The 16,053-nt window shown below is 41.1% G+C and overlaps 1 protein-coding gene across 1 annotated transcript in view; it reads right to left on the bottom strand.

The window, feature by feature from the left end:
- The window catches only part of si:dkeyp-14d3.1 (transmembrane protein 132C), a 93,629-nt gene that overhangs the window by 3,440 nt on the left and 74,136 nt on the right, over nucleotides 1-16,053 (bottom strand). The window contains exons 6-9 of the mRNA XM_063897485.1: nucleotides 11,401-11,609; nucleotides 5,253-5,526; nucleotides 2,990-3,181; nucleotides 39-1,174 (exon numbers count right to left, since the gene is read on the bottom strand). Of these exons, the coding sequence (XP_063753555.1) occupies nucleotides 39-1,174; nucleotides 2,990-3,181; nucleotides 5,253-5,526; nucleotides 11,401-11,609 (1,811 nt within the window). The remainder of the gene's footprint in view (nucleotides 1-38; nucleotides 1,175-2,989; nucleotides 3,182-5,252; nucleotides 5,527-11,400; nucleotides 11,610-16,053) is intronic.

The following is a 16,053-nucleotide window of genomic DNA, read 5'->3' as shown; positions in this document are numbered from 1 at the left end:
TACATTATGCCACCTCTTTTAAAGCACTGTCACTTAACCTTTCCATGTAATTGCGCAACTCCTTGGAGTCTCCCAGCTCCACATCTTGGCACACCCACTTAATGTCCTGGCAGTGGCTTCCAGTCAGTGTGTTAACAGTGGGGTAGCTACTGTCCGAGGGGATGGTGGTGAACGTGGTGAACTTGACTCTCTTCCTCTTGGTGGTGGGTGAGTCTCCTTTACTGTCCTTGACTATGCACCCTGTATCCGCTCCCCGGTGCACTTGGCCCTGCACATTCTTCTGGGCTGAGCCTCCGTTCAGCAGGTGGCTGCCTTCCTCAAGCCCGCTGCTCGAGTCTATCATAGAGGTCTGTTCCTCCTGCTGGGGTGACAGGCTGATTTGGCTCTCAAGCAACTCTGCCTCGTTGCCAAGCCATACCCAATCGTGAGCATGGTTCATGTTCTCCTGGCCCTCAATCGAAAGCTCCTTGTGGCGGTATTTCAGCGTATAGGAGATGCAGTTGATGAGAAAAACCAGGATGGCGAGGCAGAAGACCCCCAGCAGGGCATACATGCCAATCTCCAGGTCTGTAAGTCCACGAGCAGTCTGAATAAGGTCATCATCCATATTGCGGCCACGGGGCAGGTCCACTTGTGCAGGGAAGTCAGCAAAGTCAATTGGCATGTTCTGGCTACTATCATCTGAAAGTTTCTCCCCGTTTGGTCTGCGCAATATTGCACTTCTAGTGGTGGTGGCTCTCCTTAACACCCCATCCTCCATGTCAGAGATGGAGCTGCCATAGTAGTGGGTGCCAGGGCCAGTCCTGTCCTGGGAGGGGGAGAGTCTGCCTCTGTTCTCCATCTCGTCTGCATCGGGGCTGTAGTCGATGATCCCTCCCCTTGAGCTGTCACTGTGACCAAACTTCACTCTGACGTTACAGTTTCCAGCGGCCAGGATGCTGCGGCGCTTAAACTTCTGACAGGCTTCGCAAACAGTCATTTCCACCCTGACCAGCAGGCCTTGGCCCTCCGCCTCCGTCACTATGACAGGCCATTTCCACGAGGGGTTCTGCTGCACTGTCACTATTTCTTCATCCAGGGAGGTAGCCGTCAGGACAAAAAAGTCAGGATTATAAAGGTCAAGAGGAGCAACAGAGCCGTCACTAAACTGTAGCCAGGCGCTGATCAAGGCTTCCTGTGAGAACACACATAAACAACAGCATACAAAGGGAGAGAGAGAAATTGAGAAAATAGTCAATGACACACAAATAACATGTGCTTTTGTACTTCAAAGAAATGCAAATAATAGTACAACAATACAGCATCTAGCCTCTCATCATGGAAACCTATGGGAACAGATCAAATTGTTTTGAGTCTATTGGTACTGAAATGATTATAAAAACAAATCAACATATTGTAAACTAATATTGAAATGTACTTTCTAATTTTGGAAAACATTTTCTAAGCTGACTAAGCTCACCAAGTGGCGTGGTTTCAATATCTCAGCGGCTATTTCCTCCCAAGATTAAAAGATAGGCGGAAAAATCAAACAGTAACATTAAACATTGTTCATTAGAATGAGGATTTGCCATACATAGACATCTTGAGGCCTTCTCCTGCTGCAAATGCATTAGTTTGCCCTTAAATGTAGCCAAAAGACAAATCCCTAATGGTGAACAAGAAGTAAGTGTCAACACTATAATTACTGGCACCATCGGACTTACAGTGCTGCGCTGCCATGTTATCTTCACAGTTAGTGCATCGAGATAGGATAGATAAATGGCCTTTCCATCCTTACTCATATGGAGGAAGAGGGGGGATGGAAAGTAAAGGGGCAATCCTGAGAAATTGTAAGAGGGCTTGATTGGCAGATCAAAGGGACCACAATGAGAGACGCTAGGGCAAATGAGCAAGGGAAGCATAATATGAATGTCTTTGCTGTAAAGTCATATTATGGTACAGCAGCTGTGGAGTTGCCTTGGCATGCTTTGAGATTAATCTCCAGTTTCTATTAGATGCCCAAGGATACACATTCTGTCACACTCCAGCTTTAGGCCTTGTAGTTAAGAGGGTTAGAGCTGGTGTGGAACAAACAAAAAGAAACGTGTACATAAGCACATGCAGACCCGCAGCTTTTTCTTTGACTGGAAAAATGCTATTTCAGGAAATCTGGAAGTAAATCTTTAGTTTTGAAAGCACAATAATCAAGCCTGCAGAATCCAATTTTTGTTGGGTCTTGTTGTAGATATATAAAAATGTGTCTTTCAACAAAAGACTCATCTACCATTGGATTGCTGAATAATGGAGTAAACTGAATGCTGCGAGAGAATATTTATCATTCTCTGTCTTAATCAAATCTTGCTAAATTGTGTGTGTAAAAAGTTACTGGTCATTCATTCAACCATGTTGGCTAAAAAATACATATTTAATTTAATGCTTATTTTTTTCACTTTCTTTCAAGTCTTTTATATATAAAAGGAGCAGCAATTATTATTTGTCTTTTTCAATAACTAAATACAAACTGCAGCCTAAGATGATGAAGGTGAGTAGGCTATCATTTTTTTTTTCTAATTGACTAACATCCCAAAAATATAGATATTCAGTTTACTATCAAGGAGAAGTAAAATACAGAGCTAATCCCAGGTAAATTCAGCGCTGAGGGGTCTTTTGGCATGATTATCTTCAATAATTGTGATAATGTTGTATGTTTGTGTTCCTTGTGTCATGTCAAGATGTTTGTTCTCGTTTGATGTTTGCAAATTGAGCTGCTTTGATGCAAGTATACTCTCAGACTTGATCTGACAATACATTTGTTATCTAATTGTTTCTTAAGTAGAAAGAAAGGCAGCAAAACTTCACATTTGAAAAGCTGGAACCAGCAAATGTTTACAATTTATGCTTGAAAATGATAACTGATTGATTAATGTACCATTATAACAGTTGCTGTTTAAATGCATGACTTGATTATCTAGACGTTGTCACATCTGTTCTTGTATATCTCATATCTGACCTGTTTGGGGCTCTGCAGAATCTCCTGTGTGGTCGTGGTAGCCAGGATGGCTCTGTTGCTTCCTGTACTGAGCTGCAGGCTCATAGAGAGGCCCGTCACCAGCTGGACCCCCAACTCGGTGATGGTCACTTTGTCATCCACCACTGTGACAGTCTTCTCTGCCAGGATTGAGTCGGATAAAGGAGACAACACCTAGGTGCAAAATGCAGAAAATCAGAACAAGACAAATAAACAGAGATGATGAACTACGTTGTGACAGTAGAGGAATTTTAAAAGGAAAATATGAAACATTTTCTTCCACAACAATCCCCTCAAATATAAGTTTGTCAAGCAATAACCGGTGACATTTTGGTATGATCAATTACAGCTATGTTCCTCTGCAATAGTGACTCAAGCTATTGTACAGCCTGTTCATGAAATACTTTTCATTTCCTCCTCTAAACACCGAGGGCTGTGAGGGTCTTTCCCTGGAGAAATCAGCAGCGACAGCAACCATAGCTAAAAACAGAAAAAGAGCACTATAGAAACTTCATAAACAGGAAATCCACCAGAAGTTAGTCCCTACTGGTCACACTGCTTGATTGACAAGGAACTCCTGGCAGGTGGAATGTGAAAAAGAGAAGATGCCACAAACAAGAAAAAAGCGGATTACCACGAGTTACAGGTGATTTAACAAAATGTCTTTCGATGTGTTTCATCTGACATAAAAAGCTCACAAGCCACTGTTGCATATTGCGCAGCCACTGCGCAATATGCACAACCTACTTTTTATTTGATCTCTTTACTCAGGCTGTATAGATCAAACAAACGCTTGGCTGCCAAATAACCCGATGCCTCCTATAGGTAAGAATCCTTTCCCTTTGATTCGTATCCAGGGGAGAGGCACACTTTAACCCCAATTCAGAAGCAAGAACTCTAACTTTATTTATGACAAATGCTGCAGAGGTTTTAGTGTGACTTTTCTCCTCGTGCATTAGCCTTTGTTGCGCGTGGCACAGGTAGACACAGCTGGCAGACTTTAGTGCTCCTCATGTTTCCCAGTTTGTGCTTATTTTGTGAAAGCGTTGAAGCTTTCCCACAAAGGTGAAGACACGCACAGACAGAGAGAGATGAGCCCGCGATGACAGGGAGCGGATCCCACTCACACAGATGCCATTAGGAGCCTGATATTCATCCAGCTAGTTTGGAGAGCATGACAAACCAAAGGGCCAAGGGGGGGGGGGGGGGGGGGAAACCACTCACTGCTGAGAGCCAAGATGCAGGCTGTGAAACACCAGCACGCACCTGTCTGCACTAGACAAAAGAGGTACAATTCAAACCACAGCAGCGATCAGTGGCATCTGTATTAAAACATGTATTCATGTTTCTATTCTTTATTATTCTTACATGCATTTGTGTTTGTCATTTATTCCTTTAAATGACATAATTCAAATAATATCAATGTTCTCGATTTGATGAATAATTACCATATTCAATTTGAGACATGAGAATATTTTTCTCATTAGATTCTGTTATTACTAACACAGACCTTTGTCAAGATCTTTGGCAGCCTCGTAGGCCCTCTGCACTGCATTTTACATCAGCAGTTTTTGGGAGGACTCTGTATAATAAGAAGCAGGCACTGATCTTTCAGCACACGTGACTGAAGCTTAAAGAGATTACCGCAATGGCAGATGGTTGATTGAATGAATTTATATTCACTGTTAGTAAGAGCTGCTTGCGGATCCTTGTCTTTCTTTTTACACACATAGTTAGACCTTTGAGACAGGAAGCAACGGGGTTCATGGGAAATTGTTTTTTTAATTTGAGAAACACCAGCACGTGGAACACTGAATTGCTAGCACTTTCTAGCACCTGCAACATAACAATGCCACAAAGCACAAGGCCAAGGCTAATAAATATCTCTTCATTTGGAGAAGAAAGGTTCAGGTTAATTACAACTTTGGTCTTTTTTACATTGACTTAGCCTTGACTCACTCAAATGTGTATGACCAGACTAAAACTTAAACCAGGAAGTATGTTTAGTAAGACAAATCTAAAGCTCAGGTTATTAACATAGATTTGAGGGTTTGTATACAACCTTTCTGAGCCACTGTCGTATTGACTTCATTTTAGCATTTAGTTGCTGTAGGTTGAATACAGTTGTTTCAATAATAAAAGGAATTATATCCAATGCTTTATAAATAAGATCCTAACAGTACTTCTAAGTGCTACATGAGTTAATGAATGAACTACTTTGTGCAGTTCACAACATCTGGCCTACCTGGATAGTGGTCATCCCCATGTCCAGCCCCACCAATATCCTCCTGTCCAGTATTTTTGCAATTTGGGGGTCCTCCACCTTCAGGAAGTCCCACACCAGCTCTGTGATGTCCACCTGCCAATCAGTGCCCAGCATGAAGCTGGTCTGGCCTCTGGGATCTGCTGACTCAGCCACAAAATGTGTCAGGACCCTGACAATGGCGTGCTGGTACTGCAGGGTGCAGCTTCGTCCACGTCTGTCGTCATCATCCTCGTCCTCGCTGTCCCGCGTGGACCTAATAAGAAATAAGAAATGGAAAAGATGTGCAAACTGGTAGCAACTGAAAATGTTCTTGCAGCCATGCGAGCTGTGTAGCTCAAGGAATAGAAATGTTTGAGGATAGTTATACGGTAGATATTTAATAAGTTGGCATTTAGTGTAGAGGTCCCGAGATTATGAATCAGAACTATATTTGTGATCATCTGACTTTTTATCTAGCACTACTGTCCATTAATGAGGCCTGTGAGCTAGTTCATGCAGCCAACTCGAGCACCAATGATACATTTACACACAACACGCCTCGTCCCTCTTACAACCAACCAAACCCATCATCCATCCCGCTCTATTAAAGCTGCCAGATCTGCCTGCCGCTGCCTCGCTAATGCTACTGCTGCTTCCACATTGCTGCTGCTCGGTTGCCCCTCCGCCACCCCAGCATCCACCTGTAGGCTCGGGGGGATAGTTATTTAGTCATCACTCAATGTTCTATGTAAATATGTGGAGTGATGAAGCCCAAACCTAAATGCCAAACTCAAACTATATGCTGCTTCTAGTAAACATACCAAAGGAACAATGTGAGTTGTCTGACTGAACTTTCTTTTATTAATACATGCACAAGTAATGACATCCACAAAGGCATGGGCTTTACTTTATTTAAAGTGCTAATTATTAAACTACATCATGTTAACATGCTTAACTCAATAAACAAGTAAACATGTACACATGGAGGATATACCTGCTATAACTGTATACTCTCGTTAATTATGCATGCTACTGTAATTAAAACATTGCAGAAAGTGCATAAGTTAAAGCTGTGTCACATGTATTACATAATGATATTTACTTTGCAGTTATTGCCAGTTTACATCTCCAGCTAAGGCATAATCTAAACTAATTGTGGCATATGTGTATACGGTTTGCTAATTATACCTATTAGATGAGAAGAGAAAACATCTGCTATGTCTTCTGAATTGGTTTGAGGTATTTTCAGCAGCGTTTAGATAAACTGAACTCAGACACACGTTCACACACACATCAGTCTCACACAGGGATGTTTAATGAAGATAAAGTAACGATGCAATGTTGTTGATTAAACCATGGAAAGAGGATAAATCCAGTGTATGGCTCTCATTTTCTCTTCTGATGTCCCTCCTTCACCGTTTCAGAGCACCTGGTCTGGGTTGTGAATGTGCACAGTCTCCTTACTGCTTTCCTTAATAGCCCTAAATATCCTTCATTGCTTTTTTGCTAGCAAATCTAATTTTATAGCTTTAGGTAAAAAGAATTGCCAAGGGAGGCTCAGCTCTTTCTCACCAGGAAAATTACTTTGAGTATGACGAACTGGCTTTAAATGGTTACCATAAAGCTGCACTATCATTGGGTTTTGTCCATATTTGTTTTGATGTTCTTTTTCTTCAACAGACAAGACATGAAGCACCCTGAGATGTTGAATGTTTGAATGGTTGATCTGGGAGAATAAATGCTGTTACAGCTTTTCAGTCTTACACTGGGGCACGGTTTGGACATTATTTTAATGGGAAAAGTGCTTTGTAAACAAAACTGCTAATCATATACGGCACTGTAGATTCCCATTTTCTCATGGTGTCATGCCACCATGATAAAGGGGAGAAGTAAATAAATTAATCTTTTTAACTGTTTTTTTATCACGATTATCCGCTCTGCTTGTCTCTTTTCTTTGCGAATCCCCGGAGAAATCTGACTTCACATAAAGCCGTGGAAATCAAGATGCTAGCTGCACGCTCCAGAGAAAAAAAACCCAGAGCTCGGTGAGATTTGGAGTTAGGGGCTTAAAACCTTCCCTGGCAGGAGCCATTTCACGTGCAACTGAATGACAGCTATTCACACAGGAAATAACAGAGAGGGGATCACTTTAAGAAATAATTTGGATTTAGGATTCAACAAGTGACAACAAACCCTAAATATGTTTTAGAAAAATGTCTGATGAATGCCTTTGAATTTGAACAGAGGTATCAAAAGACAGAAAGCTGTTTGTGTTCTTTTCACTATTTGCTCTCTATGGTTGTGTGTTGTTCTGGTAAAGTCCCTAAAAAAAATAACATTAAAGTATTTTTATCTATTAAATATTCATGACTAATATGCTAAAGTCAAGTTCAAGGAGAAAAATAATTTCAGACTTAAAAGAGACAATCTCCTTCCTTAGGACTGTGTGGGTGTGATTTGGTTGACTGTGACCATTCAACTTCAGCAGACTGTGATTCATATGCTGTATGCAATTTTTTATATATAAAACCAAAAAATGCATACACCAGACAAGAACCACACACTTGATGTTGATAGAAAAACATTTCAGAGCAGCCACTTTAAGGTGGATTTTCAGGTGGTTGCACTTGTGGTGTGTGCTATGTTTTGCTTAGAAATACCAAATATAAAAACGGTGTATGAAGTCATTGCTGAGAAGATGGCTCATATATTTTGCATGGGGTTCTGGAAATAAAGTTGTATTATCTGAAGTGAAGCTACAGCAAGCATGTTGGTTTCTGCTCAATATTCCATTGTAGTTCCTGTCACACTACAGGAAATATGAAAACAGGGAGACTCTAATCCAGTCGGTAACATTAACATCATGTCCAATTCCCTCACATTGCAGTACCATTCAAAATCTGTTAACCTTAACTCTCAAACAATCGCTAGCATGCCTAAGCACACTTCCCCGAATTGTGTTTTCAGAGTGTTGCACTATTTTAGCAATGTTTTCAACTGCAGATTAAAATAACAGAGCAGTTGGGCATAAGCAGACCCTACATGACACACTTAATGCATATTTATGAATACTTACGCCTCCACTTATTTTTGTGTCGCTTACGCACACATAAATGAACAACTACATTGAATTCCATTGATGAGGTTATTTTAGTCGGATATAATATTTTCCCATCAAATACAAGAGCTTCTTCCCTCTCCTACCTTAGACAGACTCACTGACTATTAAAAGGCCAACCTTCAAATTCACATACAAACAAAAAAACTCCCATCTGCATGAAATGTGACACTTTTTCAGATACATTTTCTAATTCCAAATGACTAACAAGCCTTGTGATTAATGAATTTGTGATCAAATATTCATTCAGCATCAGATTTTTCTCTTAAAATTCCTTTCGCCTTTCATAAATTCCTGTTCTCCACTCACTCCCCTTTGATCTACATAAAATAAGCAGAGGAGAAAACCATCTGCCAATGATTTCTGTCACCATTACCAGCAGTAATTGAAAGTTTCTCATCGCTGACTGCTTTGGTTAAATCCTTTTGGATCCTATTGTGTGTGAATGAGCATAAACAGAATCTGTAATTTGACATTCACAGGCAATGAGTTGACAAACGGCACTGATGTTATAAGAGTTTGTACTGACACATTGACCGAATCAGCACCTTAACAGTATATAGGGGATGTTCATACATGCAGGTATTAGTCAGATGTAATGGGTTCAGGAGTAAACAACCTGATAGTGTAGTCCAACTGTTTTAGCTCCACTCTAAATCTGATATGCCACTGCTGTGCAGACATCTCCAAATCTAATCTAAGGTTAATCTAATAAACAAATCACACACAGCGGCGCGAACAACCTGCTTCACAAAGCAATTTTTCTCTCTGCTTCATTTACTTTCAAGCCCAATTCTGACTACAGAGCAGATTCTGCATATTGGTGTGTCATGCTTATTTTTGTTGTGTCCCACGGATTGAGTTCTGTATTTGTTGTGGCAATTCGCTGCATTTTTATATTTTGCTACAAAACATGACGAAGGTCTTTTGGACGGAAACAGGCAGTTGTGCTTGTATACAGTATACAGATGCAGCTCTATCTGACAACGTTTGATTGTCTTCTTTTATTGTGTGGATCCTATTGTAAGGAATTCAGGTGCAAGTTGGTTAAGAAAGACAACAGTCAGTACACAGAGTAAAGGCCAACCAGGTATAAAAACAACATAAAGAATGAGTATTAAAGGAGATTTTTAAAACTCCTATCTGGGTAAACATGTCTTTAAAGACCTGTTCAAGGAGTGGTGCATGCCTGAGTGCTACGCCTACATTAAGTTTGCTGTCTGCCAAGGCTTATCTTGTCACTGTTCTGACAGGGTTTAGGGAAAGGAAGAGGTGAGCTATACAGGAAGTTTCAGTCAGAAATCGAGTGAGTAGTGCTTTTGAAAACTATCAAACTTTAGCTGGATGTTTATTTATTTCTCATTTCCCTCTCGCCCCAAAATGTGGCCACGACTTGGCAGCCAGGCTAAAAGACAAAGGTCCCCCCACTTTTTATTGTTGTTCAGTTCCTTGTGGGCTTATAGACAGTGGAGCAGGGCCATTTCTCACCAACAGGAATAGTGCTACTTTGCAAGGTCACGCCTGTTATCCCCTGATAAACAAAGACGGGTGGAAGACAGGGAGAAACAATGCTCTGTGCTGCCCATCAGCAGTGGTTCTGGCGTCAACAATGACAACACAACTGGCCTGTCCCGGCTGATAAAGGCATACCAGAGCAAAGCTGGGAAAGCAACATCCGCAACATGCCATGGCATTAGTCGAATGCTGTACCCCTGTCACTCAAAATAAGAGGGGAGCCAGGATAATTAGAGCAGCCACACTGGTGCGTGGGATGACTCCAAGTCCAGGAACAGCCTCAACGCTTTTCCAGAAGTAATTACTGCAGGTAGGCTGATAGCTGCTCTTTCAATTGATGGATTTCAGCAGTTGCAGAGAAGCGCTGCACAGAGATGTTGGCAGAGGTGCTGTTAGTGATGAGGCCCCCGGGGGAGAGGTCTGACCTCCATGCAGCTCTAATAATGTTCTGTTCTACTGACGACTAAGAGGCAAATGCCAGGACACCTTAAGCCGATGTAATGACAAGCTGTATTGCTCAGGTCAGCCATTCTGTTATCAGCCAAGAACTGTCAGCAGGACTGAAGTCAGGAATGGACAGGTGGAGCGCAGTTCAGTCACACATCTCATCATTATCTTATCTAAAGCTGCCATGATTGAAATCGAATACATCGTCTGAAATAAAGGCCACTCCTTACCCCTTTAAATGAAGCTAGTGCTGCTGAAAAAGCAGAAAAATCGCTCGCATTGGGAGCATTTACATGCCTTGCAGAACACTGTTAAATACATTAGAAAGGGCATTTATAGATCGAAATTGTATCCACTCAAATTAAGATTGGTGGCATGGCGAGGATGCCGTCTTGCTGGATAATTGTACATTTTGCTGGAATTACACAGCAGACACAAAAGACAAGTTGAGAGAATAAGCCCTTTGCAAAATGTTATTTTATAAAATGCAGAGAAGACTGAGACAACTTACAGAAGTACCAATTAACTCGAATTGTCTGGTTTAGTCTTGTTCAGAGAAAGATTTCTTCGTCACATACATTGTATTTTGCTGCTGTAACAAAAAAGATTCCAAGTTTGGGATGAATAAAGTATTTCTGATAACTTACAGTAAGTCATACATGTGCTATACTGACAAACGGCTGAAAGTGACTATTGTATTACTGTTTTAAATATTTAAACAACAGCTTATCTTTCTAGATATCAAAAAGTTTTGTGCAAAGCGTGCAAACGTGGCAACCTATTAGGGTGCAGCAGAGGGCAACACAGAAGACAGCTTCTCCAAAGATTCAGTCATCAATGAAGGGATGTTTGGCATTTACATTGAGGTACATCATCAGAGTTTTATGACTTGACTTGTTACTTGCTCGACTAATAGCAGGGACTCAATTTGACTTGCTGTATTGTCAACCAAGTAACGTGGGACTTACTTGAGACCTGTTAGGCAAGAAGATCTGCTTGAGACTTGCACGTATGACTTATGACATACACACATGGCCCAGTAGCTGACAGATGCATGCAGTACTTTACCTCTGACTGGTGGCCATGATGGGTACTCTCCACCCTTTGATCTGGCTCAGCTCGGTGTCTGACACTTCAATCTGGAGGGGGAGTCGAGGGATCCACACGTTGAGCTCCAGTTGAGCACTCAGGTATCCGTAGGTGAAGTTCACCATCATCTTCACCTTGCCCTTCATCTCCTTGCCGTTAACAAAAACATAGTCGCACCTGTCTGACACCTGCGTGAGAGGAGAAGGAGAGATTAACAGAGACCACATTTAAGTTGAGCTCTTCTGACGGTTACTACACATTGAATTACAGAGTGCAATACACCATAAAACCTTCACTGTGGCCCAGGCTCTCCATGTTGATTATAAGGTTTACACTTCTGAGCTCCCCACTGATGCAGTATTCCTGTAACTACTTTGAACAAGATGAAAGGTCCTGTATGTGCTCCACACTCAGGAAAAGAAGCAAGGGGGGGGGGGGAGGAATTCTTTGAACCTTAGGGAAAACACATCATGGTCTGCTGTTCTATTATATTTTTGCCGAACGCTGAAAGAAGAACCAACAGATGGAAAGTAGAAAGAGGAGAGCAGTTGTCTCTTCCTAAAATGACCTGACTCAAAGGCACCTGTTTCATAAATTGCTTTAGAAAAAAAAGTTATCAGCTGGCCAAATTTTTTTCTTTTCAAAAGACAAAACTCATTGTTGCGTTTGCTCACTCTGTTTGAAGTCACCCCCCCTGTGAAGCTTCTTTCTTTACTTGTATCAGCATCTGATTAATTTCCAGAATCCTTTCTTCTGTCTTTGTCTCTTTTAAATGCAATGCCATGCTAGCTCTACAAACGCATAACATACGCAAATACACAACAAAAGAAGAGAAGGATCTCAAGACGGCTATCCAGCTCACACTCGCACAGAAGCTATTAATCAGTATGTCTTAAACAGAGATGCCTTTTTTTCTGGGCACTTTGTCAATCCTATTTATCTCATCATATAGCTGACTACTATGGCTCAAACCAGATGGAATTAAATGGTCGGGGGTAATATCTTTTTTTTTTCTACTTCCAAGTTATTCTTCCACAGAGAGATAAAACCATAAACAGCCATAAATCACGAAGCCGCAGCAGGATATCCTCTGTGACCACATTCTGGAGACAGACGGAGTCTTAGCTTTGTGTGAACTCTATTTCACAGCATTTTCAGATTGAAGCCAACACAAGACACTCTTTGGAAATTACATTTTGCTTCTTGGTTTACACTAAATCTGATATTTGGATATGTGATTTTACATTCGGTAATGTAGTCCTAATAAACAGTATGTAGCTGGACACAGATATAGGGTCTGCTAAATCTAAACAGTCATCAAACAAATTGTGGTTGATTCCTTTTCTTACATACATGATGACATGGTGGGAACCCTTTTTGATGAAAATTGTAATAAGCTAATCTCATGTTATAGTGATTTGAATCATGTCAGGAGGAACACAGAGTCAAAAAGAAATGTATCTTATTCTATTTGTTCAAATATTTGAGTTATTGCTGCTTTTAACTTGCACCTTTGTGTCACTCTATATTCTTTATTGGACTATTTAACTTCCTTGTTTCTTTTTATGTGTTATGTTTATCACATGTTGCAGTGTTGGAGGAAGCTTTAGCTGTACTGCATATGACAAAAAAGCCTTTACATCTTTTTAAAGGGGGTGCGAAATTAAAGATAGGAGTTAACAGCTAACAATGTTGGCCACGCAGCTTGTTAACTGCCTGTGTGGTTATTGGAATTAAAGCACTATGATGAATTATTTCTGGTGTCTGCTGGCAAAATATAAATTTGCACCAATTAAATGACCAGTGGGTGCAGCTTATCTTTTGAGACCAGTATTTCTCACCTCCTACATTACACTTATGCATGGAGAGCTATCTCAGCTGAAACTTATTTCCTAGCGAAAATGTTTCTTTAAAGAGGCAATGATATGCTTTTTGCGGTTTACCCTTTCCTGTGTTGGGTTTTTTTGTGCATGTAAATAGTGTGCACAGGCTAAAATCCCGTAAAAGTTCATGCCAGAGGGAATGTCTCTCCCACCCCCCCCCCCCCCCCCCCCCCCCCAAACATTAAATGCCTCGACTGGACCTCTTTTGTTTACTACTGCAACATTGGAAATCGCGCTTCTACTGGTTAGAACTGCCCTAACACATTGTACATGATAGGGTGAGGGGTGGTGCATATCTAAACGGTTGACCAATCACAACAGAGTCGGCCAGCTAACCAATCAGAGCATACTGGGCTGTGGTTTCAGACAGAGGGTGAAAAGAGGTGCTGCAGCACAGGCAGTATGAGAAAAATAAAGATCTTTTTGAACATTCAAGCATGTAAACATGTCAGAGTAGAGTCACAAAATACAATTATTTCAAAAGGCCCTTCAATTTCAGTTCTTCTTACAATTTGTTTTAGCAGGGGTTACAACATTGGGCTGATACAAAAAGGTTTTCAAGAAAATAACAAGCTGACAAAAGCAGTTGACTTTATGTCTTAACACTGTCCAACTGACAAGAATCTGTAGAAACCCCTGCGAGGAACTAAAAAGCATGCTGCAGGGGATCCTTCAAGGCTACATCCAACCATCAGAGAACTTCTGTTAAGCCTGCAAAAGCCCTGAATTCTCAAGTGGACGCACACAGTATGAGTGCATACTTACTCTATGTTACTGCCATAAATAAAGAGTACAGAGCAAACAGCAGCACCTTGCTCATGCACTGACGCTGAACAACATTGCAATGTAACAGGGTCAGACAGAGTTGTTTAATAAAGCTTTTGAACATTTTTACAAGGGCAGTGGTGCTCCCCTGGCTACACTCAGTCATGTAGCCGATTGGGCACCGTCAGTGCTCCCAGTGTGAGAGTGTGTGTTTGAACTGATAAAGATGTCAGAGATGTTCGTGCTCCTTATCAGCCCTCACTGTTCGGCTCTTTCTCTCTCGATGCACTCAGTCGGCTGATGCAGAAGTGCCTTTGACAGCCCGTTTCATCTCAGGCTTCTCTCACTTGGCCTTGCAACATGCTAGCACGAGCATTATCTTGCATGCTAGACACCACCTGACTGGGCTCCATGTGAGGCTCGTTGACCAGAACCAAAAGTAATATATACTGTAGCTGATTGATTAAACGGACGCTCCTTACAAATCTGTTTATCCTATCAGACTTTTTTTTGCTTACCAAATGAAATGAAAGCTATAAGAGGACAGTTTATCCTTATGTGTAGTAGGAAAGAACATGTTAATGACTGTGGGACATATTAACACACACGTCTGCTGCAGTATGTCTCATTACAGGCAAATGAACTGCCTGATGGTATGTCTTTGATCTACTCCCACCAATCTAAGCATAAACAATTATAGCGAGCATGGCAGCTGACATCAAGCCATCCCGACACATTACACTGAAACGCGTACACCCGCCTGCTGCGCTGTATCATCGGCCGACACACATCCAAATCAATATGTAATGTAAAAAGACATTCCCTTTAACCTTATACACAGTCCCAGAAGGATGTGTGTTGTGGCAGACCAAGGGTGGCACTGTCTCTGTGAATTACACACTATCGGTTACTCTGATTCACAAAGTATCATAAACGTCCAGGAGGATCCACTGCCACATTAATCAGAGACATTAGGCAGCTAACGGGAGAATACTTACAGAGGACATTAAGGCTGTCTCTGGATCTAGCCCAGGAAATTAACAACTCACCAGACAGATACAATCCACGGCAGATATGAGCGATGGGAGTGGGGAGCATGAAGGTGGGTTGTGCATGTCTCTGGCTTGTATACAGAGTTATCTTGACAGAAGCAATTAAGCTGCTCAGGCTCCTCTGCATAAGCTAGAGCACTCACTTCAATGCAAGGGGAAAGTGTATGAATATTCTAATAGACTTTCTCCATGTAGGCAGTGGTAAGAAGGGCCCTTCGTCGACCTTGAGAGAGTAGAGTTCATGTCTAACAAGGAGAAGAACAATTTGTTCTAGTTTTTCTTTAAAAATTCCGTGACGCTAAATATCTACATTCTTAAACAACATGTGCTTCTTGCTAGAAAATGTAAGCACTGGTGAGGAAAACAAGACTTATTTGTTGATATGGTATAAAGTAATAACTTTTAAGCCAGGATTACTGTCATGAAAAGGGTTTCCATTTCTTCAAAACCTTAAAAAAAATGCTAGGCTAGGATGATATTGTATAGAACTTGACAAAAAAAATGAACTAGCCTATAAAATCATCAAATCTGGATGCACTGCACTTCAAAATTCATTCTGGCAGCACTGAGGTATGCCATAAATGTTTGCACCCTTTTATTTAAAAACAAAAAATGATGATATATTTAAAATGCTGCTTCATATCCTTGACCTGATGAGAACTTCAATCAGCTGCTTCCTGCTGAAAGATGCCTCATTTGAAAATGTGTTTGTGAGCTAGTTAGCTTGTTGCAAACTTTGTCTGTTGTTGTTTTGTGCTGGGTGGGTGGCAGCGAGTTTTAAGAGCTTTGCCACTGAAAACAACCAAAACAACAACAGTCGGGTAATGCATTCCTCTTCATTAACCACTACAGACAAACACTATCACTTACAAGTAGTCATGTAGTAGTCCATGTTTATTCAAATCAAATACATTTAGCTGCTTTAAGTCTTT

Source organism: Eleginops maclovinus, chromosome 12 (genome assembly GCF_036324505.1).
Source record: "Eleginops maclovinus isolate JMC-PN-2008 ecotype Puerto Natales chromosome 12, JC_Emac_rtc_rv5, whole genome shotgun sequence".
Classification (NCBI taxonomy): domain Eukaryota; kingdom Metazoa; phylum Chordata; class Actinopteri; order Perciformes; family Eleginopidae; genus Eleginops; species Eleginops maclovinus.
Note: the sequence above shows the minus strand (reverse complement) of the source record. Positions and strands in the feature narration are given on the sequence as shown.